The 27721-nt window shown below is 42.2% G+C and overlaps 2 protein-coding genes across 4 annotated transcripts; one reads left to right on the top strand and one right to left on the bottom strand.

The window, feature by feature from the left end:
• Positions 1-3143: 3143 nt before the first annotated feature.
• il15ra (interleukin 15 receptor subunit alpha) lies at positions 3144-13749 on the bottom strand. Of its 3 annotated transcripts, none has more exons than XM_086201041.1 (7): positions 13363-13747; positions 12666-12857; positions 6889-6939; positions 5991-6047; positions 5601-5696; positions 5339-5426; positions 3144-4941 (listed from the first exon to the last, which is right to left on the bottom strand). In XM_086201041.1, exons 1-7 carry the CDS (start codon positions 13439-13441, stop codon positions 4872-4874), a joined length of 633 nt encoding a protein of 210 aa, XP_086057167.1. In that variant the 5' UTR covers positions 13442-13747; the 3' UTR covers positions 3144-4871. The 3 variants fall into 3 exon arrangements, with proteins under 3 accessions (XP_086057167.1, XP_086057166.1, XP_086057168.1); XM_086201040.1 differs by having other exon boundaries at positions 5937-6047; positions 13363-13740; XM_086201042.1 differs by lacking the exon at positions 5991-6047 and having other exon boundaries at positions 13363-13749.
• A 48-nt stretch (positions 13750-13797) lies between these two features.
• rbm17 (RNA binding motif protein 17) lies at positions 13798-26172 on the top strand. Its single transcript, XM_086201039.1, has 12 exons — positions 13798-14288; positions 14711-14827; positions 14951-15117; positions 15290-15402; positions 15700-15750; positions 16451-16589; positions 16893-17044; positions 18760-18810; positions 21759-21835; positions 22888-22986; positions 23068-23140; positions 25904-26172. Exons 1-12 carry the CDS (start codon positions 14166-14168, stop codon positions 26005-26007), a joined length of 1266 nt encoding a protein of 421 aa, XP_086057165.1. The 5' UTR covers positions 13798-14165; the 3' UTR covers positions 26008-26172.
• The last annotated feature ends 1549 nt before the right edge of the window (positions 26173-27721 follow it).

The raw sequence follows: 27721 nt of genomic DNA, 5'->3' as shown, positions 1-27721 counted from the left end.
TATGAAAGAGCTGCATTCCAAGGAAAGGACAAACATCTGGAGAGAAGAGAGCTTCCATGAGAAAGCAGACGTTATCAGCTTGTTGAAATAGTAGCATGACTCATTCATCAAGTCTTCCTTATTTTTTCCTTGAATACAAACATTTTTTTCGGATTGATTTGAATAAAAACATTAAGGAAATGAGCTCATATTTACATGAAAAAGAACATATCTGGCACATAAAACAGCACTCGGGAAGACAGAACACAAGTTTAAAAAAATTTCCTGTTTGTAAATACATGTTGAACATATTTACTTAAACTTAATAGTTTGAAAGCCCTCTTGAAGTTGGAATAAATGGGCTTTTTTGATGCCTAAATATGCTCACAAATCTCGAAAATTTATTGTTTTCTTGGCTTTTGAAATCAGCAACTCAGCTGACCTTTGCTGACCCGGCTCTGTCCTCTACACAGGTAAATAGATGAGGAATTATGATCAACAATTGACTTCAAAGAACTTCATGTTTTAATTTTTCGGTGGGACCATCACGTGGAGGAACAACAACAACACGCCCAAACACAACAAAATGTGAAACTACGCTATCTGATAAATTCTTGTTCATGTATGGAGATGAACTGCAAATCATAGGCGAGATGTTCTTGTCCCCTAAATTAGATGCTATGATATGTGGAGTAATGATGTGTTTACAGGTGTAGCAGAAGATCCAGAGGATGTGGAGACCGACCCGAGGGGTGTACTACGAAGCGAGATGAGTGGGTTAGCGAGGTATGTTGAGACTAAAGCCAGGGTTTTCTATGTCTTTTAATCCGACTAAATCACCATGGTAACTGATGCGGCAAACTTAACCTGGTCCAGAGCAGGTTATGTACCAGGTTTATGCTTAAATCGGTTATGAACAGCCTTGCCCTTTCAGTAACCACCTCTTTTTAAAATGACATCACCATTTTTGAATATTCCGGTGGACCTCGGCACAATAACTGCAAGGCTCTCTCGGGAAGGAGAGAGTATTCAGTGACCGGAGTGATCCGCTATCTTTCCCTGACGTCATTCCCTACGAACGCTACAGATTCCCAGCTGAGGGAACATGTTATTTATGCAAACTGCTGGAGCGGTCACATGTGAGGAACTCCACAAAAAGGAGCCACGCACTCACAGTAGCACAAACTGTGTGTATATCATTGTGGGGGGTTTTGCCACGGGAACCTACAAGCATTCAGTTGGGTGATGCAGGAAATCTGAACGAGAAAACTGCATGCTGCACTACTCGCAAAGTTGTACTTGATCTCACTGAACTACTGAATGTGTGTGTAGTTCCTGGCCGTTTGCCCACAATGGCTATAAAAGAGGCCTCTATGAAATCGCAGCTAACATACATTTATAGTTCATTATGTTAATGATCAGTATGATGAATACGTGTGAATGTACAAATGCAATTCCGTCACAGGATTCCCTTGGGAGTGTCAGAGCTTTGGATGTGGGAGGCACACAGAGCGCTCTGAGTGGTGCGTAAAATAGATTTATTAACTTACGAATTTACACAATCGGCAATTTTCTGCCAGCATTCCTCTCTCGCCTTACCTGCAGCAACTTTGTTGTTCTTTGCTGTCATAATTGTTTGATATTGTTCATAACCCTCCATTACAGTCACTTGTTCTTCTGACTAAAGTAGGCGGCACGTGATCCATCCATTTGCTAAGAGTCAAATGACGCGTCACGTTGGTCCAGGTGCGGTTGTGTGAGATGTGCACCCCCCAAGTATTTAAAACAGAGGACCTCTTCCACAGTTGCTCCTCCAATGTGCGCAGGGTGGTGGGGGGTGGTGGGGACCTCTTTGAACATCCAGGATTATTTCCTTTGTTTTTCCTATCTTGAGGAACAGATTGTTTAATCTGTACCATTCCTCAAGCAGCGCCTCCTCCGGGCTGTACTCAGACTCATCATCATGGGAGATTAGTTCAACCACGACGCTGTCATTGGCAAACTTCCCAATATGATTGCTAGGGTGAGTGGCCAAGCAATCATCTGTGAGGAGGGTGTCCAGTATCCACTTACAGAGGGAGGGTTTGACTCCTAGCAGCTGCAGTTGGTTGAGGTCTGTGGGTTGATGGTGTTTAACGCAGAACTAGAATCCAAAAAGAGCAGTCTGACAGAGGAATTCTTGGTCTCCAAATGTGTAAGGGCTGTGTGGAGGACAGATGAGATGGCATCAGAAGAGGACCAGTTCTCTCTGTACTGGTGGAGGTCTGTGGTGATGTTAATACTGGCCTAACCAGATGCTCAAAGCACTTTGTTATCACTGGGGTGAGTGTAGTCATTCATGTCTGTTATTGTGGGTTTTTGGGGGGACTGGGATGATGGTTGCTGTCTCCAGGCATGTTGGTACCAGGGATTGGAAGAAGGAGGGTTTAAAAATGGACATCAGTGAGTTCATATGCACAGTCCTTCAGAACCCGTCCCAGGATGTTGTCTGAACCTGAAGCATTCCAAGGGTTTATTCTTAGCAGGGACCTCCTCACATGCCACTCTGAGTGGCAGCTCCTCAGCTGGTAGAGTGAGCCTGGTGCTGGGGGAGGTGCTGGAGGCCTCAAATCGCACATAGAAGTTGTTCAGGGCATCAGTAGAGATGGGTCCTGGGGGCACACTCCAACTTTCCTGCTTTACTCAGTGATGGTCTTTATGCCCTCCCACATGCTGTGGGGGTCATTGATGGAAAATGACCCTGAATTCTTTGATCATAGTTGGCTTTTGCTCTTTTAATTCCAGCCCCCAGCTCTTTCCTTTCCTTGCATGTTCTCCCTGTGCCTGCGTGGGTTCTCTCTGGTACTCCGGCTTCCTCCCACCGTCCAAAGACATCAAGAGGGGACGAGGCTGATTGATACTCTAAATTGACCGTAGGTATGAATGTGAGTGTGAATGGTTGTTTGTCTCTATGTGTTGGCCCTGTGATGGACTGGCGACCTGTCCAGGGTGAACCCCGCCTCTCGCCCGTAGACGCTGGGATAAGCTCCAGCCCCCCCGCGACTCTTAATAGAAAGGAACAAGCGGAAGACGATGAATGAATGAACAAGATGTTTAAAGCTATTTGCTCTATGGCATGAAATATGCCAGTAAATACCACAGTCAAGAATGTCACAACTTTTACGAGATGTCAAGGTCATTTAATGTCATCACACCAAACACAGAAGAACAAAGAAGGAACACAAGCCACAATTGTGGGGCCGTTACAATCATGTTGTAGTTTGTTCATAGCAGAACAACAGCTTTTCACTCATAGTGACTGCAATTAAAAATCACTTGATCATTTGTGAATCATGTTCTCTCTGTTCCTGCTGGGTTCTCTCTGGTACTCCAGCTTCCTCCCACAGTCCAAAGACATCAAGAGGGGACGAGGCTGATTGATACTCTAAATTGACTGTAGGTGTGAGTGTGAATGGTTGTCTGTCTATATGTGTTGGCCCTGAGATGGACTGGTGACCTGTCCAGGGTGAACCCGCCTAAAACACAAACTGCTCTTAGGGACTTCATCCAATTCTCTTTCAGTTTGTTCACTGTAAACAAGAGACCTCAGGGATGTAAGGTTGCATAGCTTTTTAAGATGCGTTACATGATGTTTCATGGTGGGCTGGCGAATGCTCATGTTTCGCCATGATACACAAAACAAGTGCCTTGACATCCCCTCGGAATATTCAAAAAATTCTCCCCGCCTTTGCGTTTCATCCATAAACATGAAAATCAATAGGAATGTTTAACATAACAAGACCTACAAAAAATATGATTGGTGCCATGACCTCAGCTCAACTGGAAGTCAGCCATTTTGAATCTTGTCTATACTTTAAGAAAGTCCTCGTAGGGGCTTTATTTAAGTCTCTTCAAAGTTAAAGCACGTACACCATTGGAGATGTAAAATATCAAAGCGTTTTAAGCTGCGTCACAGTATGTAGTCATGGCAGACCAGCAAATCTTTTTATGATTCTACATGAGACCCAAATCTCTTATAACCCCCAAGTGTCTGCTCTCGGTCACTTGGTTTATAAGAACACACGCACAGCACCAAAAATTGAAGGTTTAGACATCAAGATATTCTGTATGCTGGGCGAGCTGCCATACAGGAAAAGTAAACACTAAAGTTGGAGGTCTGGAATACCTCTGAGGCAATGAGTGTTTGGGCAGGGGGCTTTGTGGGATGTGGACATTCTGCTTCAGTTACATCATAGTTCTCAAGCATCAATACAAGGATTTGGAGAGTTACATGAAACTCTATACAAACTTCAGCCAGTCAGTGTGGACATTGTTTGACAAACACTGACAGTTTGACTAAATATTACCAGCTGCTGCAGTTACTTTGTGTGTGAGCACATGTCGTTGTAGATGGAAGACGCTGAGACACAGACCCCCAAAGGCTCCCAGGTGCCACTTCACTGGAAATACAGCATTTTCTAATGATGAAATAGAAATTGTTTTCTACACTTCACATCATAACATATAACCTATCCAAGCTGTTGCACAACCATATGCATTTTTATTTAAATGCTTCCAGTTAGTAGGAGGGGAAATGTCACAGTTTTGGAATTAAGTCTTGTAATGTTGTAAAATTCTTGGCAGGTTCTTCTTGCAGGTTTACTAGCACTACTTGTCCGGAATAAACCAAGAATCAGTCATGTCAGTGCAATTTTTTTTACAAAAGGGCTTACTTGAACCTAACCAAGTCTACTTATGGTTGACTCAGGCATCTCCTTATCGGGAAAGAGCACAAAAATCATAAAGTCACATAAAACTATAATTATACCATCAGGATTTTTTTTTTTTAACTGAAGGGTTTTCAAGTGACAACACATTGTTCTGTCCAATGAAATCCAGCGATTGGCAAATCTCTACAATGTAAGATGATTTATGGGTATCACTTCCTCTGCTGCCTGCGGCAAGATGTTGTCTGTTGTCCTCCTGAAGTAAAAAAAAAAAAAAAAAAAGGAAGCAATAATGGCTTTGTGTTCTTCATAACTTTTGGTAACTGAAATCTAATTTTTGAAACAGCACTTCCAACATAAAGAAAAAATAACTAAATACAGGGCACTCCAAGAGTACATACTTCCACCGAGCTGCACTCAACCAAACCCAATCCAAAATAATGTATTATAATTTTAATAATTATAACATTTAATAATTTTGGATTGTGTTTAACCTTTCTGCCCTGATATTTAATGACTTCTTCCTTGGTTCAGACCGTAACCTTTTCAAAGTTTGGTAAAATTCGGCCTCATAATTTACGTGTAATCCTGCATCCTAGGTCCTATTTATCAAAATCTGCAGGAAAAGTTGAAATGCTGATACTAAAGCTTACCGTCTGTAAAAAAAGACACTGATCCCAATGAATACCAAGATGCCAAACGAAGCACTGAGGAGGATTGCTGTTGTTTTGCTGCCAAGCCCTGCAAATAAGAATATTCTGTTTAGGTTCCGCCCATAATACTGACTTAAATTTGGACAACAATGATATATATTTGCTTATAAAATATTGATGAGAGCAGTTTTCATACAGTACCTATTGGACGGTACATACAAATATATCATATCTAGTTCTAAATAGGAGAGTTGAAGCTCACCAGTCATGGTCTCATAATTTTGGCTGTTGTTGCTCTGAAAAGTGCTTGGTGGGATTGAAGATTTCCAAGCAGCTTCACTTGTCACATTCACAGAATCTACGTTTGAGCATTGAAAGAAAGTGTGGGTTACGTAATGCTGGTGATCAGTTTTATGACGATGTTTTGACATAATTTTACAGGTCTGAAAAAAACAAAACAAAACAGATCCGACCAGTCCGCGGAATTCCTTCTCAAAATGACACAAACTTTGGTGTGGAGAGAAATGTTGCAACCAACAGAATGTGAAAATATTGGATCTTTACAGCTTTATGAGGTTAAACGGGGGAAGTTCTCTACCTTGTGTGTAATCCGATTGGCTCTGCAGAACAAATGCGGTTGGCTCTGTCCTACCTTGAAGTGTGGAAGCTGAGGTACTGGCAGTGTAGGTCTTTTGCGAGCTGGAAGGAGCTGCCAGTGGGAGAAGACAACACTGCTAAAACAGCTAAAAGCATCTCAATATGAGACACTGTATTTGCGAAACTAATGCTGAAGAAAATTACGTTGTGTTTTGGTTGGAGTGCAAGTAAGGTTGTTGCTGTTGCTCATGCAACTACAGTTGTTAATTGGCTATGTGATGCAGAGGAGAGCACTTTTCCAAGAATGACATCCACTCATCTAGTCTGGTATTAATCTGATAAAATAAATAAAAAAAAAATGTTACAAATGACGCCAAGACGGACATTGATTTTTAATGCATGTGTAATTACCCCTGCAAAAAACAATCAATCACTGTTCTGCCTGTTATTCGCAAGATTGCCTTTTTTTTAAACATTTGATTTAACAGAAGTGGCCTTGAGGATTCATGCATTCTCCACAGCTTTCTTGCATCAGAATTTACAGACTGTAGTGGTACTCATAATCTTTCCGTAACATGAAGACCTTATTGTGCATGCAGCTCAGTAGTTTTATCTATTTATTTTCTTAATTCAATGTGTTGAATTGAAACAATGCATTTTAATTGACATATCAGCACAATGTGTTGATGTAAATATGCCTGCGTTAGCGTCATGCCTATATTTCATCTGTTTCATGCTCACAGACACACTTCTGCTGATTCAGCAGGACAGGGTTTAGCATTATCTGAGAAGCAAGCCTCTTTTGTGACGACTTCCCTAATTACACATGCCACATAAAAATTGGAGCTGCTGAAAAGTGAAATAAAGAAGATTTCTATTGTATTATTTTCTAGTAGAATGCAAAAGTATAGTTAACACTATCCCTTCATTGAGTCATGGAGGCATACACTCACTTGTGGGATCTGGTGGTTGTATGGTGATGGTGGTGGTGATTTTTGGGTCACCTGAAACACATTGAAAATAGAAGTTAGCTGGTTGGTCAACATCAGCAACACTGACGCTATGAATACGGAAGTAACAAAGTTTGTCTCAGTGATGCAACAAAACAAGACTTGTGAAACCTAATCCGCTTACTGTAGCTACAAAACCTTCATCTGCAACAACTCTTTTGCTGGGGCACAATGCTCCAGTTGGTATCACAAGCTTCAGTGATTGCATCAGTGGTGATTCATAAAGTAATGTGACAGTACGAGAACCAAAACTTCCCAATAAGTGTTGAAAACCAGAAAATACAGACGTTGACTTGAAATGTCTAATGTCAGCATTCTATATGTGTTGACTTGAATCAGGAAACAGTGGAGAGAAAGAGGGGGGCTTGGTTTTGCTACTAATGACAGGGAAGATACTTCTGGCTGGAACACTTGGAACTCTCCTTTGAACTCTGCCTGTGTTTGTGTTCCAACAAACACAAGATACAGACTAAACAGAGTTCAAGAGAAAAATAACTGTTGTTTCAGTGTTGACGCTTATGATTCCAGATAGAAATTGTGAGACCCTACTGCTCTACACAACATCAAACTCTACATGTAATTACATGCTGATGATGCACTTCTCTAGACTGTCCCTCGGTCACTTCCCCTTCTCCTAAATACTGTATCTCACCATTTAATCAGATCTTTGAGAACAAAATTGACTGATGGTCAATAAACGTGGCAGAAATATTCAATATCCTATAAAAATTCAGGTCAGAAAACTTACCTACGAAAACTTGCAAATTTAAACTAAACTGAACCAACACTTTCTGAGAATTTGCTTAATATTGTCACGATCCCTGTCTCGTGTTTCCTGTTTTATTTTGTAGTCATGTCCTGTCTTCCTGTCCTCCCTCCTGTGATTACTTCATGTGTCTCACCTGGGTGATTGCACCACCTGTGTCTTGTTTCCCCTATTGTATTTAACCTGTGTGTTTTCTCAGTTACGTGTTGGGTTATTGTCGTCATTTGCTGTTGTCGTCGTCAGTTATAGTTTTTTTCACGTCAAGCCTCCAGCCTCCGCCCTCACGCCACGTCTCCAGCCTCCGCCCTCACGCCACGTCTCCAGCCTTCTCCCTCATGCCACCTCTCCCGTTCCCTCCATTTCAATAAACCTCTTTTGTGCACCGCCCTCACTGTCTGCAATTGGATCTCCATCGTCCTCAACCTCGAATCCTGACAAATATAGAGCATGACAACCTGTTACACTTGTTATGAACAATGCTCCCTCCCTTCCGCCTAGCTATACACCCAGGCATTTAAACAGGAAATTATTCTCTCATAAACAAACCACAGTTGTGGTCTCTCAAAGGCAGACTGTTGTCTTTTTTGTTAAAACAGCAGTAACCATAAAGCCCTTGGTTCTCTCAACATCCTTGCTTTGCATTTTCCCAAAACTCCAGTCTGACTCGTCTCATCTTGTACTATCACCTGAAGAATATGTCAAGGTTTAAAGGACTTATGTCTCAGCAGTATTTAGAAAAACTTGTCTACGCATTTATCTTCAGTAGACTCGACTACTGTAACAGTGGCTTCACTGGCCTCCCTTAAAGGCTGCAGCTGATTCAGAATGCCGCTGCTCGAATCCTCACTAAGACAAGGAGGGTGGATCATATCACTCCAGTTTTCAGGTCTTTGCACTGGCTTCCTGTTTGTCAGAGAGTTGACCTTAAGGTACTTCTGTTGGTCTATAAAGCCCCAATTGGCTTGGGGCCAAAATACATTTCTGGTCTGTTGGATTTTTATTCTACCTTAATGGTAGTCACATTAATGTAATTGTGTTTTTTTATGTTGCCAGTTGCTTTTACTTGCTGTATGTTTTATGTAAAGCACCTTGAATTGCCTTTTTGTTGAAATGTGCAATACAAATAAATTTGCAGCAGTTACGCAACTCCGCGGTGGCAGAGCCCCGGGGTTGGATGAGATCCGCCCTGGGTATCTCAAGGCTCTGGATGTTGTGGGGCTGTCTTGTTTGACATGTCTCTGCAACATTGCGTGGACATTGGGGGCGGTGCCTTTGGAGTGGCAGACCGGGGTGGTGGTCCCCATCTTAAGAAAGGGGACCAGAGGGTGTGTTCCAACTATCAGGGGATCATACTCCTAAGCCTCCCTGGAAAGGTCTACGCCAGGGTACTGGAGAGGAGGGTCAGGGCAATAGTCGAACCTCAGATTGAGGAGGAACAGTGTGGTTTTCGTTCCGGCTGTGGAACCGTGGATCAGCTCTCCACCCTCGCTAGGGTGCTGGAGGGGGCATAGGAGTTTACCAGCCAATCTACGTACCAACCCTCACCTACGGTCATGAGCTTTGGGTAATGACGGAAAGAACAAGATCGCGAATATAAGCAGCCGAAATGAGTTTCCTCTGCAGGGTGGCTGGGCTCTCCCTTAGAGATAGGGTGAGAAGCTCAGTCATTCAGGAGGGACTCAGAGTAGAGCCGCTGCTCCTCCATGTCGAGAGGAGTCAATTGTGGTGGTTCGGGCATCTGGTGTGGTCTAGGACCGCCTTCTTCCATCTGCGAAGTATCGCTAAGATTAGGAATATCCTTTCCCAGAGTGATGCTGAAAAACTGGTGCATGCATTTATCACTTCTTGGCTGGACTACTGCAACTCTCTCCTGTCAGGATGTCCTAAATACTCTCTAAAGAGTCTCCAGCTGGTCCAGAACGCTGCAGCGAGGGTTTTGACGGGAGTTAAGAAGAGAGAACACATCTCTCCCACTTTAGCTTCTCTCCACTGGCTTCCTGTAGGATCTAGAATCGACTTCAAAGTCCTTCTGCTAACTTATAAGGCTCTCAATGATAAAGCTCCATCCTATTTGAAAGAGCTCATTAGTCCCTACTGTCCGACCAGAGCACTCCGCTCCCAGAATGCAGGTCTTTTAGTGATTCCCAGTATCAATAAAAACAGACTGGGAGGTAGAGCCTTTAGTTACCGGGCTCCTTTACTGTGGAACCAGCTCTCTCCATGGGTCAGAGAGGCAGACACTTTAACTACGTTTAAGTCCAGGCTTAAGACCTTCCTCTATGACAGAGCCTTCAGTTAGGGCTGGTTCAGGTAGCTCTGAACCATTGATAGCTATGCTGCTACAGGCTTAGACTGCTGGGGGACACATCAGGTTACATGGAGCCCTTCCCTCCTCTCCTCTCCTCTCCCCCTCTCTCCTCCTCTCCTCCCTGCACATTTTTGGAACTGTCATTACCATTACTTGTTGCACTTTGTAGTTTGGCCTTGGTGTCTCGCAGTCTCTCTGTGTTTCCACAGATCCACCAGAGCCCCAACCGCCGCCTGCATCGCCCCCCCCCCCCCTTATTCCCTACTGTTACACCGGCCTGCGCTCCCCTTCCATGAACCAGTCTACCATCCAGTCCCCCATCAAGCTGGCTTGCTCTCCCTGCCTCCCCTACCAGAAGCTTCCTTCTTCAACTGTTATTAACATTTCCGTGTTTCCCACATTTTGTATTGTAAACTGTTTTCTTGTCTGTAACAACATCTACTGCACGTCTGTCCATCCTGGGTGAGGGATCCCTCCTCTGTTGCTCACCCTGAGGTTTCTCAGATTTTTCCCTGTTAAAAGGGTTTTCTATGGAGTTTGTTCCTCAGTCGATGTGAGGGTCTAAGGGCAGAGGATGTTGTTATGATGCCATGTGAAGCCCTTTGAGACAAACTGTTTGTGAAAACGGGCTCTACAAATATAATTGCCTTGCCTTGCCTTGCCTTGGTGAGGATGCCTCCTGGACGCCTCCCTCGGGAGGTGTTCCAGGCATGCCCAACCAGGAGGAGGACTCGAGGCCGACCCAGGACACACTGGAGGGATTATATCTCTCGGCTGCCCTGGGAACGCCTCGGGATTCCCCTGGAAGAGCTGGTGGAAGTGGCTGGGGAGAGGACAGTCAGGGCTTCTTTGCTGAGGCTGCTGCCCCCGTGACCCGGACCAACCAGATAAAGCGGAGGACGACGAAATAAATTTGCGTTGCCTTGCCTTATGGCATACATGCCCTGTGCATTTACTGTATATTTATTTCCCGCTTTTGCCTGAATATACCACCATTTAATCCCCTTTAATACCTGTATATACCATAATACAACATACCTTTATATATCCCCACTATATAATCCAGAATGGCTGCTCCCATAGCATCCCTATGCCTTTATCACTGTACATAATACATAGCACTGTACATACATCTGACTGTCCTACTACTCAGTAGCACTCAATACCTAGCTAACTGTATTGTATTGTATGCAATTGTATTTTATTGTATGTACACTATGCACTTACTGCTATGTTTGCACCAGTGTTGTTTTCTTCACGCTGGACGAAAACGAAAATGACGACGTCAGAACCCTTTTTTCCATGACGAAAATGAGACTAAGACGAACGTCACCATCGCCCTGTAAAGACTAAAATGTGACGAAATTGTATACATTTTCGTCTGGCGAGAACGAGGCGAGACTAAATTGTTAGTGGGTGGACGATCAAAGTTTCAAAACATGCGGGTTTTTTCCGCCAAGTATAACATGCATGCAATGTCAATCAAGAGCTCAAACATCAGAACGGAGCCAGCCGTAGCTGTTGGTCCTAATGGTCACACCCCCATCGTCAGTACACATGCAGGAAAAGCCTCTCTCTCGCACGCGCGCACACACAGAGACGAGTCTGGGCCTGTCTGCAGCGGACGAGACACACACCATGGCAGCAGCAGCGGTGTCAGGTGGTCGTGAAAAGAGGGATGATTAAAGCATAGCTTTAGTCTATGTTAGGCCAGCCCTGTGATGCATTTTCTTTTCAGTATTAAGCCTAAAGTTTGGTGGTGGTGGTGGTGGTTCCACCTCCCCAGTGGTGCAGAGACTGCTTCCTAGTGCTACATGCTAAAGCTAGTAAAATGGGGCTGCCAGGGGCCTCGCTAATGTTGGCTCGTTTAAACCAGCCCTTCTATTAATTTAGCATGTTATGAATAAAACCCTGTCCGTTTGTGGACAGGTGGCAAGTGAAATGCTTTGACCCATGTTTGTGGGACTGGGAAACATGGTAGTCCTCAGACCTGTTGCTGTTCCCTGTCTAAGCAACACACCTGGATGCTTTAACCAATAACAGCAGCTAAAGCCAATATGTAGGACATGTGGTCGTTCATATGGAAGTCAAGTGTGCTTTTATTTTTTGTTTAATCCTATTTTATTGTGATACAATACTCATATTGTGTGCCAGTGTGTTGTCTGCATCTGCAACAAAATAATAAAAGTAAAAGGTAGAGAAAGAAAAAGAGGGGAAAAAACTCACCTTTGAAAGTTAGATCAGTTTCAGTGTGCTTCATTCTAACACCTGTATTGTATCTATTAGGTACATACACATATCTTTTATTTAGAGGTATCTTTGATATTTGACTAAAACCTTTGTTTTCGTCGACTAAACAAAGACTAAAACCTTGTTGAGTTTTCGTCGACTAAAACCTTTTTGAGTTTTCGTTGACTAAAACTAGACTAAAACTATCAAGGATAGAAATGACTAAAATGTGACTAAGACGAAGAAGCATTTAGTCCAAAAGACGAAGATGAAAACTAAATCTAAAATGCCTGCCAAAAACAACACTGGTTTGCATTCTGGTTAGATGTCAAACTTCTTTTCATTGAACTGTTCTTGTGCTGTATTATGACAATAAATTTTAATCTAATCTAATCTAATCAAAAAAACACAACTTACGAATGCAGGAGAGTGAAGGTGTGGTCCACACACCTCCTTCCTTACATCTGATGAGATTTGAGGTCCCTGCTTTCCTCACATATCCCGGGACGCAGGTATAGCGGAAACTACTGTTTATTCTGAAACACTCTTCTGAAGGCGGTTCAGTCAGGGCCAATGGGGGGATCGGTTGACAAGGACAGTCATTTTTATCTGAAAGAAAATTCAGACAGCAAAGGAAAAAATTGGAGATAAAGTCAGTAGTTGTGACTTTTTTTGTTTTTTGGTCCCTGGTTTGTTTTTGTGTTAACGCATTTAGGCTAGGCATCAACAGAAGGGGAAAATGACATGACAATAAAACTCACAGGTATGAAAGTAAATTGAAAAAGAGTTTGATCTCAATAAGCAATGAAGTGGGAATTACTGAGTATTTACCTATTCCTTTATTAATCCCATAATACATTTAATATCCTAGATTATTCATGAACACAAGCGAACAAAGTCAAAGTTGCTTTGTAAATTAAGAATTATTTCCATACATAGATAAATGCTGCTTCAGATATGTAAGTGAATCATAGTGAAAAATCACGGTACATACATTAAAATTTAACCCACTATAGGTTAATATTCTGTTTTACAGTCCCTCACCTGTCCATCCGCTGGTCTTATTAACAGCCCTGTCTATTCATAGCAAATGAGAGATCATTTTCGCACTTACTGCCATTGGAGTGGTGCAACGCTCCGAGCAATGAGAATATCAGGACTCGGAGTAAGGAAGAGAGTGAACCTGAATCCATCTCACAGCTCCACTGATAATTAACTACATGTCCACCAGCTATACGACCATCTGTGGTGACCACCGCTGCAGACCACCCTCTCACCTACCTCTTCTATGTACTTTCACTTTTACTCAACTTCTTCGATGTCAGGCGCCATGTTTGTAGTTCTACATCAAACCGACGCTGGACCATTGGTCATTCATTCATCATTTTTTTTTCTTTCACCTGAACAGCACATTATGCATACATTTCTTGTAAGGAGTCATACGAAAAGATATATGAATAACTAAAGGACGAAAAGCGCAAAGAGGAATGCAGCGATCTAAACGGTCATCCGACCACTAGGTGGCGAAAAAAGAAAACGTCATAAAATGTCGTCGATTGTCACTCTTTGTAGCTCGTGTTGTTGTGCCGTTACGTATCGCCGCCTCCAGCGAGGAGCTAACGCTACAATAAATGTGGTGGTAAAACCTATGTTTGGTGAATGTCTAGTTGTCTTTAAAGTCGATAGGTTTTAAAAAAGCGACTCTGCATTACCTTTTGTTGTAGCTTAATTCTTTCGGGAACATACGGCTCGGTAGTTGCCTTCGCATTAGCTAATTTTAGCTAGTAGCCGGTCCACTGGCCTGCTCAATTTGAATTGAATTTTTTTTAATATCCAAATCACATTGGTGGCGGTACGATTTGCAACATTCTTAAACCTATCTGTGTCTGGAGGTAATTGAGGCACTGTCGTGCAGCAATGTCACTGTACGATGACCTCGGTGTTGGTGCCAGTGACACCAAGACCGAAGGCTGGTCCAAGAACTTCAAGCTGCTTCAGTCCCAGCTGAAGGTGAAGAAGGCGGCTCTGACGCAGGCCAAGGTATGCACACAAGCTATTTGTATCCGTCCTGTTAAGCGTATGACAGAGGCTCCAGTAAATATATATAAACAGCTTTAATACAAGAAAAATTAAAATTAGAATCACACCTGCAGTATTTATGACAAAATGTTCCTCTCAAAATATGTAGTTTCCCATGACCCTGAATAGTCTAGTCTTAGAGGTAATGCGCTTAGGGCTTGAATTCCACATCACCATTATGTTAGATGCAGATTGAATTATGATAGGTATTGTTTTTCTAAATTTACATTTTTTTTTCTGCCAGAAAATGAAATTTAAGACCCGTCTTGTGTCAGTGGTGAACAGAGAGAAACACATTTAAATGTATTCCGCTAAGTCCAGCCAGTTACAAAATGAAAACCTGTACTGATGTTGTGTGTGCATGAATGTGCATACATGTGCAGACCCAGCGAATGAAGCAGACTACTGTCCTGGCACCTGTCATTGACCTAAAGAGAGGAGGCTCCAGTGAAGAGAGACAGATCACAGACACACCTCCCCATGCTGCAGCTGGACTCAAGGTCTGTTTTACTCATCTGAACCCTCAGCTAATGATGCAGTGTGTCAAATGTTTGTGCAGTTATTTGAGCATTGTGTCAGGTTTTCATACATGCAGCTTCAAATAAAGCATTTCTGTTCTTCAGGATGCTGTGCCCAGTGGTTTCTCATCTGGAGATGTGCTAATCCCGCTAGCAGACGAGTATGACCCAATGTTTCCCAATGACTATGAGAAGGTGGTGAAACGGCACAGAGAAGAACGGCAGCGGCAAAGGGAGCAGGAGCGACAGAAGGAGATCGAGGAAAGGGAAAAGTACAGTCATTCTTTTTCATAGCTCACATACACCCACAACATAAGAGAACATATTCACAGTGGCAATCACTGACAAGCTTGTGAAAAGTAGAAATGCATCTGTAGTTGCAAGCTCGAAGCCTTCAGATGGAAAGAAACCTCGCTTGTCTAAATCTACAACTGTGTCTCTCAGGAAAAGGAAAGACCGACATGATGGTGGAGCACCAAGTGGTTTCTCGAGGTTCCCGGCTGCTGAGGGTGACTCCGACGAGGAGGAGGATTATGAGAAAGAGAGAAGAAAACGAAGTGAGGATTTTTTACTAGGCTTGTGTTATAGGTGTTGATAGTTGCTCCCTGGTGTGTACCGGTATTTTTATCCAGTTTTTTACTTTCACCTTTTTTGCACATTTGAAATTTGCCCATAAATATCAGATCGGAAGTACCAAAAATCAAAACAAACTACATACAACTGCAAGGCAGCCATTCTAGTTTGATTTATTTTTCAGATCTATTTTGATAGAAATTCATCACTAAATTACCAGATTGAGAGAAATTTATACTGGTGATTGGTGATGTTTTTGTGCCTGTTTCACTCTTTCGCAGGTATGGGTGGTGCCGCCATTGCCCCTCCTTCATCACTTGTAGACAGAGATGGTAAGTACAATTATATTTTATCAATAAACAATAATGACATTAGCAGGATACGGAAACTCGTATCAAGACAAGACTTCATGACAATCTTGTGCAAATAACAAGGAGAAGTTGATGTCAGACTGGCAACCTGTCCAGGGTGAACCCCGCCTCATCCCGTCCGTTTGCTGGGATAGGCTCCAGCTCCCCCGCGACCCTTAATAGGAATAAGCAGAAGACAATGGATGGAAGTTTGATGTCAGGACAAGGATAGAGGGGAAAAATGACATGCTTCTGCCCTAAAACGTGTAACGCAAGTTTGTTTCTGTCTGTAGAAGGTTATCTGGATATATCCGGATGCACAGCTTTCCTCTGCTGGATGGCACACTAACAGCATTCAAATACCAGTTAGAATGCTCTTGATGCTGTAGTCTTTTTTTTTTTTTCTTGGTAAGTTTAAATAGAAAAAAAACATTGTGGGACAGCTGAGAAGGGTGACATTTATTAGTTTGATTTATTAGCTGACGCACAGTTTATCAGCAGTGTTAGTAGTGTCAACTATGTGTGACTGCTACAGGAGCAGATATTATACTTTGATACAAAAGATAAAATTAGAAGGAACTGCCTAAAATATCTATTAAACTGAGCCAACTAAACGTTGTAATAAACATTAAAGAATATAAAGCTATAGTGTACATCAGTGGTGGTGTTTTTCCTGCATCAGGCTCCTCCTCATACCCTTTCGAGGATGAAGGTCGTCCTCCCAGAGGCTCAAAAGCTGCCATTCCACCACCTATGTATGAGGACTCAGACCGGCCACGCTCACCACCTGGACCTACTAGTTCCTTCCTGGCCAACATGGGGTGGGTGACACACAGACACACACACACACATACACACCTCTTAACTCCGCAACCTATAACTTTACCTTAACTGTAATATATATTCTCCTAAAAGTATTTATTACAATGTTGTAACCATCAAGTTGCTGTGTATGTGTGTATATTTAAGTTATAATTTAAGTTCTATTTGCATCCATGTTCTTACTTAAGTCCTATTTTAAGACTTTACACATATGTGATAATGCAGAAAGATAACTGGATACAGTATCAATAATTTGCAATGACATGTCAAATCACATTTCTTTCTCGGTCCACATCCTGCAGAGGTACAGTCGCCCATAAGATCATGCAGAAATATGGCTTCAAAGAAGGCCAGGGTCTTGGGAAGCATGAGCAAGGCCTGAGCACAGCACTGTCTGTGGAGAAGACCAGCAAGCGAGGCGGAAAGATCATCATTGGGGACGCTGCAGAAAAACGTAAGTACATCCTTTGTGTGATGTTTGGTAAGCTAACAAAGCCCTCATATTCTGTTGCTGCGTTTGCCTTTTTATACTGCTAGCTTTCATCTCATGGTGCTTGTCAACTGCATGGAAAGTGAGGTTTCCTTGTATAGAGGGTATGCAGGTGATGCCACAGGGCAAGGCAAGGCAGTTTTATTTGTAGAGCCCGTTTTCAGAAAGTTTGTCTCAAAGGGCTTCACGTGGCATCATAACAACATCCTCTGCCCTTAGACCCTCACATCGACTGAGGAAAAACTTCATAGAAAACCCTTTTAACAGGGAAAAACCTGAGAAACCTCAGGGTGAGCAACAGAGGAGGGATCCTCACCCAGGACGGACAGACGTGCAATAGATTTTGTTACAGGGGATGGAACTACTTTGTTTTCAGATTCAGAAAAACTTTATGTATCCCCATGGGGGGCAATTAAGTTAGCAGAGAGCGGTACAATTGGTTACACAACAGCAAGACATACATGAGATTGATTTGTCTTAGTGTTAAGATGAAAATACGTATCAGTTTAGCCACATTTACTTATTTATATTTGTCATAGTTTTAGTCCAGTTTTAGTTGTCCAAAATTCATTACATTTTAGTCAGTTTTTAGTCAAAATAATGTTCTCTATTTATTTCAGTGGGACTTATCTGAAAGGTGATGGGATTGACTGATTAAATTTGTAAAGTACCATTGCGCTCTCACTGTTTTACACTTAAACTTGTCTTTGACTTTCACACAAATGGTAGTGGAAAGCCATCTTACCAGCATTGTCAGTGAGGCTTAGGTAGTGTCACCTGGGAGCGGAATGTTTATACATTGCATGCATGGGACATCCATCAAAGACTGGGGTGTCTTGTTTCCAGTTTAACAGACAGGATGCACAGTTGAGGGAAAATCATTCCCTTCTTACGTGTCCTGTAAATTCATAATGTACACTTTCGTCTTGTCAAGTCTCATCCTTGAAATCATACATATTTCGTCACAGTTTTTATCATCACATTTCTATTTTTTAGCTTGTCTTGGTAATGAAAGAAGGACCTTTTTGATAGAAAAAAAATTGTCACAGTTTGGTCAGCAGCATTAACAGAGAATGACCAAATATCTATCTTTGGTATGGAGTCAATCCTGAGTCAAGACCTGCAGGTCTCAAACAAGCCACAATACTGGAATTCATAACATGATGCAAAAACTTAAACTGGAGAGTCTTTAGGGATTTATTGGTGCAGCCTGATTTGAGCTAATTGCTGTAATCCAGTCTGGAAGTGTCATAAGATATGATTCCTACTGGCCAGACTCACTGTCTTGTCCCACTGTCTCTTAATTTAGGTACCGTAGATAGTCCTTTGTTTTAATGTCATGTTGCAGCATGTTTTGTCACTTCGTCCAAATGACAGGGTGTAACCCAGTAGGAAAGTGCCTTCAGTGCATACCCCGTATCGTCTGCAGTGCTGGTGAAGTCACCTCTTCTCAGTAGCGACAGAAGCATCTGGCTCCACACTTGTTCTTTTCATGTTTATTTTCATTCTGCTCCTGTCAGTTAAATCTAAATTGTTGCATTTTCAGCATGTGTTGGATGTTAACCTGTGACTTAGATGCATGTCTTGTCTTTTATTCTTAATAATTGTGTGTGTGTGTGTGTGTGTGTGTGTGTGTGTGTGTGTGTGTGTGTGTGTGTGTGTGTGTTGTGAATGAGCAGCAGGGTCAAGCCAGGCAGGTGCTGCTGAGACTTCAGGCCCAGGCTCTGCAGGTTGGACTCCACTCTCATTTTTTCTCTCTCTCTCTCTCTCTCTCTCTCTCTCTCTCTCTCTCCCCCCCCCTCCCTCCCTCCCTCCCTCCCATGAAGAATATGCTGTTATAGTCATCTATTATTCACAAGTGTACGCGTTCATGTTTTTTTGGTCTACCATTACTGTATAGAGAGAATACTTTTCCCCAAAGAATGCGTGTGAAAAATGTATCCTATGCAAAACTTCAGTCTGTGCTAGTTGTTTAATTTCATTTTAATTTAGGTAAAATTTGAATCCGGCTTTTGCTTGGTGTTTGTTCTCAGGCCAACCTTACTTTCCTTCCCTATCAGCTGCACTTCTATTTGACTCGTCTGCTTCAATTTGAGACCAACACTTCCCATTTGTTCTTCTACTTTGATCCTTGCCCTCTAACCCAGTAATCACCAACTGATTCTATCATCTAAGATGTCAAAGCTAGATCCAGCCACTTCAATGTACCAAGAGCGTCAAGAGTTGCACCAGATAAACCTATCATTGCGTTGCCAAACTCCTCTCAAAAAACAAGTATTTTTTTAGGACTTTAATCTCCCAGTCGACTGGTCGATTTATTAGTCGATACTTATGGCTTGACCAAAATTCTGATTGGTCGATTTTTTTGCCACGTTCATTTCATCAGGAGGAAAGTACCGAAAGCACCCCTGTTTCACAAATAACAATCTATCTTTGAACACCGCCCTTGTTTTTGCTATTTTGGACTAGCCCGACCCGCTAGAGACTAACAGACTGAAGAGTACTAGAAGGCCAACATCTGGTGGTTTGATGAATGTGTATTTAATTTTGTCGGTTTCATTTAAAGTCAGTCCTCGTCCACCATGTCAAAGCCATCTGCAGTGTGGCAGCATTTCATGAAAATAATTAATGGGGAAAAAAAGTCGAATGCAAAGTTTGCCAACAACAGTTTGCATATCTCAGCTCCACGACAAACACGACGGCGTATCACCTAAAAACGGTAAGCTAACTTGTCCACCTTAGGTTGTCCCGTCAGTTTTGAGTATATGAACATATCAGAATTGACATTTTAATGTTTTAGTCTAATAATTATTTTGTTTTAATTGTAAAAATTCTTACAGTGGATTTGTCTTTTGTGTTTAAGAGTAAAGTTTTAAGTTAAAAGTCTATTTGTGCCTCAGCCGCGATGCCGAGCTCCTCTGTTCAGTCTGGCTCTGTGCGCAGGACACATACAGAGCTAAATGATAGTGTCTGTCAATTATTATAGAATGACAAAAACAATTGTCTAAATATTCCTCAACAGGTTTTGTGCTGATAGTTGACACAGTGTATTTTTCATATATAAAATTAGTCGATTTTTAGTGGAAATTTGAGGGCTTCAGTCAACCAAGAATTTCTTTGGTTGATTACAGCCCTAGAATTTTTTTATTTGTATGCTTGTCATCTCACAGTGAAAACAAATCATCACCATGATGTAGTTAGTTAAGCATTTCTTAAAATTAGTTTTATCATAATTAAATCCAAGCACAATCCAAGTTGGGAGCAGTAGTCATTCAGACTCACTTCCTGGAAAGAGTGATGACATTGACAAGAATGTTTTAAGGATCTACCTAAAATATCTTGGGAGATCATCCAGTTGATTGCATTCAACAGGTTAATGACTGATGCTCTAAGACTTAGCCCACAATATTCTCAAACGGAAACAAAACAACCCCTCTCAAAAACACAATAAAGGGCAGTATAATGTTAATTCATTTTAATGCAAACGACAGTGACTCAAAGCTGCTGTTCAACTTGATTTCTAAACAGGGTGCTGTCCACATTTGGATTAGACTCGATGCCTCAAGTTGGTTCTTGCTCACTGAAGTGATAGCTGTGGAGACGACAGGATCTGAGTTAAGATGAGCGTCTCAAAAAGGAGAAGTCTGAATCTTAAACTTTTAATCAAGTATTTTGTATATAAAATATTGTCACAAGTGTGACCTCAGAAGAAGCGTGTTTGAAATCTTAACAGTGTTGTAGTGTTCAAGAACCACAACATCAAGAGACATTCTTTCATCCAGATGTGCTCACTATGCTACAGTCTGGTCATTTGCATCGCTAGACAAAGAAGACAAAGCCCTCAAATCGTTTTCCAGCTACACCAGCAGAATTTTCTAATAAAGCAGACGACCACACAAGAACTGCACCACACATTAGCTACATGGTGCCACAGAAACTCACTAAAAAGTGTCCAGTGTATGGTCTGGCACCTACTTCACGTAAGTCTGTATGGTTTTCTTAAAAACACACTATCACCCACCCCTGCCTTTGCAATGACCACACAAAGCTAATTCCACTGTTTCTTTACACTTTGCGCAATATCAAAACATGAGCAAAGGCTGAAAAAGGGTGACCTGCTTGGCTCTGACCACTAGATGTCACCCCTGAATACTCACTGCTTTGGTCTCAGCAGAGCTTCTCCCTTTGCTGCTTGTAGAGTTCATTTCTCGAGAGGACCATGAGGACGTCTTATTATCAGGCCTGTGAACAGGATAGAACAGACTTTCATGAACTCTGATCTACAGTTCAGAACCGCTGGTGTTCAGCCTGTTAGATGTGTATATGATGTTATATGTCATCTATAACTGTGCTGCTTGTTCAAGAACAACGGTAATAGTTTCTGAGAAGCTTAACACAATGATATGAGGAAACAACGCAAATGTGAGGGGGAAAAAGTAGATATCACTATGAACTTGGCGAGCACAGAACAGTATTTTTCTTCAGCCGTTGAACAAAAGCATTGCTGAATTGTTTAATTTATCATGCTGTATTGAGTTATGTTCCTAGTCTGGAACAATACAATGTGATATGATACCCGGTATTGTTCTCCCTCTAGTTGCTCCATCCAACAGCCAGTAAATATTCTTTCAGAGAGAGGAAGCACACGTGACCTTTGTCTCTGTTTCTCTCCAACCAGTGGACCCCTCCAAGAAGTCAGACGCCAACCCGCTTACAGAGATCCTCAAAAACCCAACCAAAGTGGTCCTACTTAGGGTATGTCTCCTGAAATCATAACTCTTTTGTTAAAATCAAGTGTTCTTCAAGAAGAGGTGCGAGTTTGTGACAGATTGCTGTTTTTAAGGTTAAATATGCACTCTGGCTGCCATGCGAACAAGATTGTTTTTGGCGTTGTGGTCTGTGAGCTGGGCAGCACGGTGGTGCAGTGGTTAGCACTGTTGCCTCGTCGTTCCGGTTTCGAGTCCCGGCTCAGGCATGGGATCTTTCTGTGTGGAGTTTGCATGTTCTCCCTGTGCCTGTGTGGGTTCTCTGCGGGTACTCGGCTTCCTTCCACAGTCCAAAGACATGCAAATGTAGACTAGGCTGATTGATACTCTAAACTGACCATGGCTGTGACTTTGAATGGTTGTCTGTGTATATGTGTTGTAATGGAATAAGCGGAAGAAAATGGAAGGATGGGATGGGATGGATGGTTCGTGAGCATGTTTGGTCCCCGGTAGGCCTGGGTTGGAGACCACCCACGATGGAGCGACTACCCCCTACCTCTGCGAAATATGGTGTCAGAAGTGGCATCATTGGCTTTGAAGTCTTAGGTGTATCAGTGTATTAGCCGTATAAAGGACCCCTGTGTTGGGGATGACCTCTGCATGAGGGACACCAGAGTTGGGTGAAGTACTCGTGTGTGCGGTACCCTGGGAATTGAGAGGTGTGCTGGAGGATGCCCGAGGAATGCATGAATGCATAAAGCATAGGATCACCCTTTCCCATGGGAAAGCCAGTGCGACAGATTGCTGTCCCCGTGGTTAAATATGCACTCTGCCTACCACACCAATGAGCCTGCCTCTTTGGTGTTGTGTTCTGCATGCTTGGTGTCCTGTAGGCCTGGGTTTCAGACCAGTGTGGGAAGGGTTTCCAAAGGTTTTTTTGTAACTGCAAAATAACATACCTGTGCTGCTCAAATGAATGAAATGTACTTAATGTAACTTAGTAACATAAAGTTTCAAGCATATCATGAAACAGTGAATTTATTGAATAGACCTAAGAATGGGCCCATGCTGGTTGTCCTCATGTCTGTGTTTGTTGTGTAGAATATGGTGGGCCGCGGAGAAGTGGATGAAGACCTGGAGGGAGAGACTAAGGAAGAGTGTGAGAAATACGGCAAAGTTGTTAAATGTGTCATTTTTGAGGTAAGCATCATAAATGAGAAGGTTGGACTAAACAGAGCAAATTCATCCATCAAACCCGACAAAACCCACTTTTCTCTTCAGATTGCAGATGTACCAGACGATGAAGCTGTCAGGATATTTCTGGAGTTCGAGAGGGTGGAGTCAGCCATCAAAGGTTAGTATTACTTTGTTGGGCTCAAGCCTGAATGAGACTTCTGCTCACTCACGGAACAAGGATGGACACAGTTCATTTCACACTTGGAGCATTGATCTGACATGGCAGCAGCAAACGTAAAGTCTTTGTTGATGCTCCAAATTGGAGCCTGCACATGTTGCCGCTTGTCTTCTACAGATTCATCTATCTTTACTGAGTCATAATGACAGTAGAATTCTTGCAGCCGTATTTTAGCTTTATGTAATTGTATCACTTCTCTTCCTGCCATTGCATAACTGCTCCATTAATATGGGTGAAAGCGGTTCTATTCTAAATGGGTCGGCCCAGATCAGAAACCTGGTGAGACTCTGCTCCCTGTGGTGTTACATCACACATGGCCCAGCAAACCCGTCATGTCCCAGCGGCAATGGGCAGAACCGCGTTTACATCACAGCTCAGAGAAAGCAGGACAGGTGCTCAAAGAACCACGCAGAATTATATCACACTGGGTGATGACATATTTGAGTGCTACCAGGGGGCGTGCTCTTTTCCTCGAGGGAGGTCAGGGGTCATTTCATTGGTTGAAAATGACCCTCAGTTACAAGTTAAGCAGCTGGCAACACAATAGATTGCAAACATGTTCGTGAAAATAAAGCCTTGATTACACATCACTTTGTTGTCCATACAATCACAGATTCCCCATGAGCCTTTTGATGGAGCTTCCTCAAATTTGGCTAAAGCATCCACTTGGACTTGAACTGAATAGATGTGAAGGTCAAAGTTCAAGGTCATTGCAACCCCAGAAAACACATTTTTGGTCAATGATTCGCATGCCGATTCTGACTCAATTTCACCCAAATGTCTAAAATGCCGAAACGATGATATGACAACTTTTTAGGTCAAGGTAGGAGACCAGTCAGGGTATCACTGTGACGTGAGACCCCTGAGCTCATTCCAGAGGTTTTCTTGTAGTAATGGTGGATGAGGCTGATTTGACATTATTCTGGCGATGGGGAATGTTAGAGATGTTCAAGTAGTTGAAACAAATCATCATTTTGGAACTTGTTCCAAGTGACACACAAACGGCTAATCACTCATCAGGTGTGTTAGTTGCAAATCGTGCGACGCAATAACTGACACAATGTATTGGGAGGAAATGAATGAAGCCAGTTATAGTGGCACTCATTTAACAGTATTGCTGAAGAATACTGGACTTTATCAAAGAATAATGGCCCAGTAGGTTGCTTTAACACTTGATTTTTTTTGTTTTATTTTTGCATCAAGCTAAAGTAAGAGCCACACAGGATCTGATGCCTTTACATATCATCACGTCTCATCACTCCCTAACATGTGCCATGCAAACAAAATTGCCCAAAATGTTTGACACACGTGACAGTGACGCAGGAATGAGTTAAACCCCAGGTTCCCTTGTCTCGAAGTCAACGGGTTTTCAGTTAAATGGCTCAAATGAGGACTGACTTTAGCAGGAAAAAAAACACCAGTAAATGGTAAACATCGCACTCAAGGTTTGCAAAGTGTTTGTTTTAAATCTGGTGGTGGCTAAGAAGTGCATAAACAAGACTACAGAGGTTGTCTCGGATATTAACGTCATCACACCGCAAAACAAAAGCGTGAAGCTATTTTTGGTAACATAGAAGTCCGTCGTCCGTGGTGCAGTTGGTTTGAAGCATAACCTGAGCTTTTGTACTTCTAACAATTGCATCTACACTTAAAAAATTATGAAGTGGAAATGATCTAAAACTCTGTTTGCCTCAGAACACATTTTTTGGCAGTAATCCAAAATCTCAGTGGAGACATCTCCACGTATTCTGCAGGCCAAGACTTTTTTTGTAGTAACAAATAAACAATGCTGTTGGTGTAAGAATGTGAGCGGTCCTTCATTGAGGCCCAGGAAAGATTGACTGGCACACTGCTTAAAGAATATGACCGCATAAGTGCCAGGCCACCTCTGAGTGTGGTCTGAGGTTTCATTGCGACAGAAGCAGGCTGGTTCCTCTGTGGGTCTCGTCCTCTAGGTAATGTTGCACTGAGTTCACTGCAGTCTCATTTTCCATTAGAAAGAACGTGACGAAGTACTTCCTTTTTATAAAATGATAGATTCTGCCGTCTCCGTAGACAGAAGTTTACGAGTCACCAATAAGCCATTTAATACAAGACAGTCTAATCGCCTCAACATAACACACACACACACACAAAATTTGTTTTGTTCATTGAGTATGGATGAGTAGACACTTCAATAAAGAGAGTACTGAGATTAGGCGTGTAATCCTGATTGGGCTGGCGTGAACCAATTATTGAATGGAGACACTCAGACAGTCAGTGGTTGTTTATTGATAAGACATGAGGACAGAATGAACGCTTTGTATCTCTGTAAGGAAGGTTGCCCAGACACTCACTGCATGTTGACTCTGGAAGCGTAAACACGTGACAGTACTCGGAATGATGATAATATTGTCCCCCATGTTCTCGGAACAGTATGAGAGCTGAAGCAGTGGTGTTGGGTGGAATGAAGGATTTGTGTTACAGAACTTCAAATCATGTCCAGATTGCTGCCAGCTCTGTTAAGCTAAACTTATCACAACAGTGCTTCAAGCTTAATGCTAATATGTTGATGTTAATCAGGTAATATTCACATTTAGCCTGTTAGAATGCTTATGCTGCAAATTTACTCTGTTTTCTTGAATATGACACCACTACTCATGCTGTTGAAAGTTGTCTGACTGTGACACAATCTCTCTCTCTCTCTCTCTCTCTCGTCCACAGCCGTGGTGGATCTGAATGGGCGTTATTTTGGTGGGCGAGTCGTCAAGGCCTGCTTCTACAACCTCGACAAGTTTCGGGTTTTTGACCTGGGCGAACAAGTCTGATGTGCAGCCTCTGCAGAAATGATCTCCTCACATGTACATAGGTCTTTTTTATATGTCCTCAACAACAGTGACTGTGTCCGAATGAGTCCACCTTGTAGGTTTTTTTTTTTTTCCCTGTGATGAAAAATACCTTTTATGTCATCAAAATAAAGGGTGCAAACATCGTCTGGTTTGCTGCCTTCTTTTATGATACCAAACAAGGGGAGCAAAATATTTTATGTATTGTGATGGGTTTTTTTTTATTAAAAATCTTAACTAAAACATGCACTCGTCGTGTTATGGAGGAGCTTAGATTATCCAAGAAGCCCACGTTCCCCCTCCTATTGTCTGACATAATGGAATCTCCTGGGTCCATCAGCCTTAATTTAGCCCTGATGGATTCTGGGAAAGGGGACTGGGATGGTGAGCGCAGCCCCAGCCTCATTCAGAACTTATGTAAGCGCGCCAGAGAACCCTGGAGGGTTTGGTGGTACCGTCAGGAGGGATCCCACCGGAGCAGGTTTAATTCAGATCAGAGGCAACTGAAACAAGAAGAGAGGTTTCATTGAAGTTGCTGTTCTAGTGAGGTCAAAGGTCAAGGAAATCAGCATGAAGAGGCTGAATTTGGGGGTTAAACGCAGACGCCTGACCAATTGTGGACGCTAGTACACTTTGAGAGACAAATCAACCTCATTTGAGGACATTAGCGTTTTCTCGGAGGAGTATATTTAATGTGTCAGACTGAAAGGGAAGAGATGCTTTTAATTTGAAATACTAAAAACTACAAAGAAAAAACGTAATGACTCCCTTTTCTGCCTGTTCAGCCGCTGCACGTTTACGTTCAAGACTCCTGGAAAAAAAAAATATTACAGGCATTGAATTTCAAATGAGTTGGGTCAACAACTGTTTTGGCTACAACCGGGAGTGTGCATGTGTGTATGGAGCACCCAGGCATGACACTGACACTGGAAGCATACTCTGAACATGTGCAGCACCTTGAACGATAGCTGATGGCAGGACAACCTATTAATCTCTGACCTACATACCAGCCGGTGTGAAATGAGATGAGGTCAAAGGGTCATGATACTTGGGGCTTTAAGTTTTCTGAGGGTCCCTGGAGGTTTGTATGGGTGTCAAGGTTGACCTGGATACGTTGGCCTATTTCAGCCATGTGCAAAAAACACAAAACTACTTAAAATTAATAAAGAATTACTTTTTTTAAAGTAATGCAGTGACCTCATATCTGTTTTTTGTGCCTAAGACCATTTTTTTCCAATCCATCCTTTATTTCTTTAAGTATCAAATATGGTATTTGATCGAAAAAGGTCCTAATATATCGACTTCTTTCTTGTTTCTATCCGTCAGTATTTCCCTCATGCCTGCTCTGGCAAAATAAACTGAAATTTATGGGCAGGAAGTAAATATTGTTAAAGTTCTGAATAGCACTTTGAATTTGATACTGAAAAATAATACTTGCGGTGTTTTCTGTGTGCTGTGGTCCATTTCGAAGGTATAAAATGGGACAATTATTAATCTTAGATGACTTTTAAGAGATTCCAATCGGGTCCCATTGGATTCTTAACTTCACTTATAAACCAGGGGCCGGTTTCGTGTTTTTGTCCTGAAAAATGTCGAAGTCCGTTTAATTTTTAATTGAAAAAATAAAAGGTAAGACATATTTTGCCAGTTTATGTTCAATTTTAACAATGTTAGTTTCATCTTCCATCATTTTGTA

The sequence above is a fragment of the Aulostomus chinensis genome, chromosome 4 (genome assembly GCF_037954235.1).
Source record: "Aulostomus chinensis isolate RoL2024-O1b breed Wild chromosome 4, RoL_Achi_v1.0, whole genome shotgun sequence".
NCBI classification, from domain to species: domain Eukaryota; kingdom Metazoa; phylum Chordata; class Actinopteri; order Syngnathiformes; family Aulostomidae; genus Aulostomus; species Aulostomus chinensis.
The sequence above is the reverse complement of the archived record's forward strand: the minus strand, read 5'-3'. Positions and strand labels throughout refer to the sequence as shown.

Excerpts from the sequence above, each read along its gene's own strand:
- il15ra (XM_086201040.1), bottom strand. The coding sequence starts at position 13,441 with ATGGATTCAGGTTCACTCTCTTCCTTACTCCGAGTCCTGATATTCTCA. Across the intron at positions 5,697-5,936 it reads CCAATCGGATTACACACAAG|ATTCTGTGAATGTGACAAGT; the intron begins GTAGAGAACTTC and ends GCTCAAACGTAG. Across the intron at positions 4,942-5,338 it reads AGTGTCTTTTTTTACAGACG|GAGGACAACAGACAACATCT; the intron begins GTAAGCTTTAGT and ends TTTTTACTTCAG.
- rbm17 (XM_086201039.1), top strand. The coding sequence starts at position 14,166 with ATGTCACTGTACGATGACCTCGGTGTTGGTGCCAGTGACACCAAGACC. Across the intron at positions 15,403-15,699 it reads GAAAGAGAGAAGAAAACGAA|GTATGGGTGGTGCCGCCATT; the intron begins GTGAGGATTTTT and ends ACTCTTTCGCAG. Across the intron at positions 17,045-18,759 it reads TGGGGACGCTGCAGAAAAAC|CAGGGTCAAGCCAGGCAGGT; the intron begins GTAAGTACATCC and ends GTGAATGAGCAG.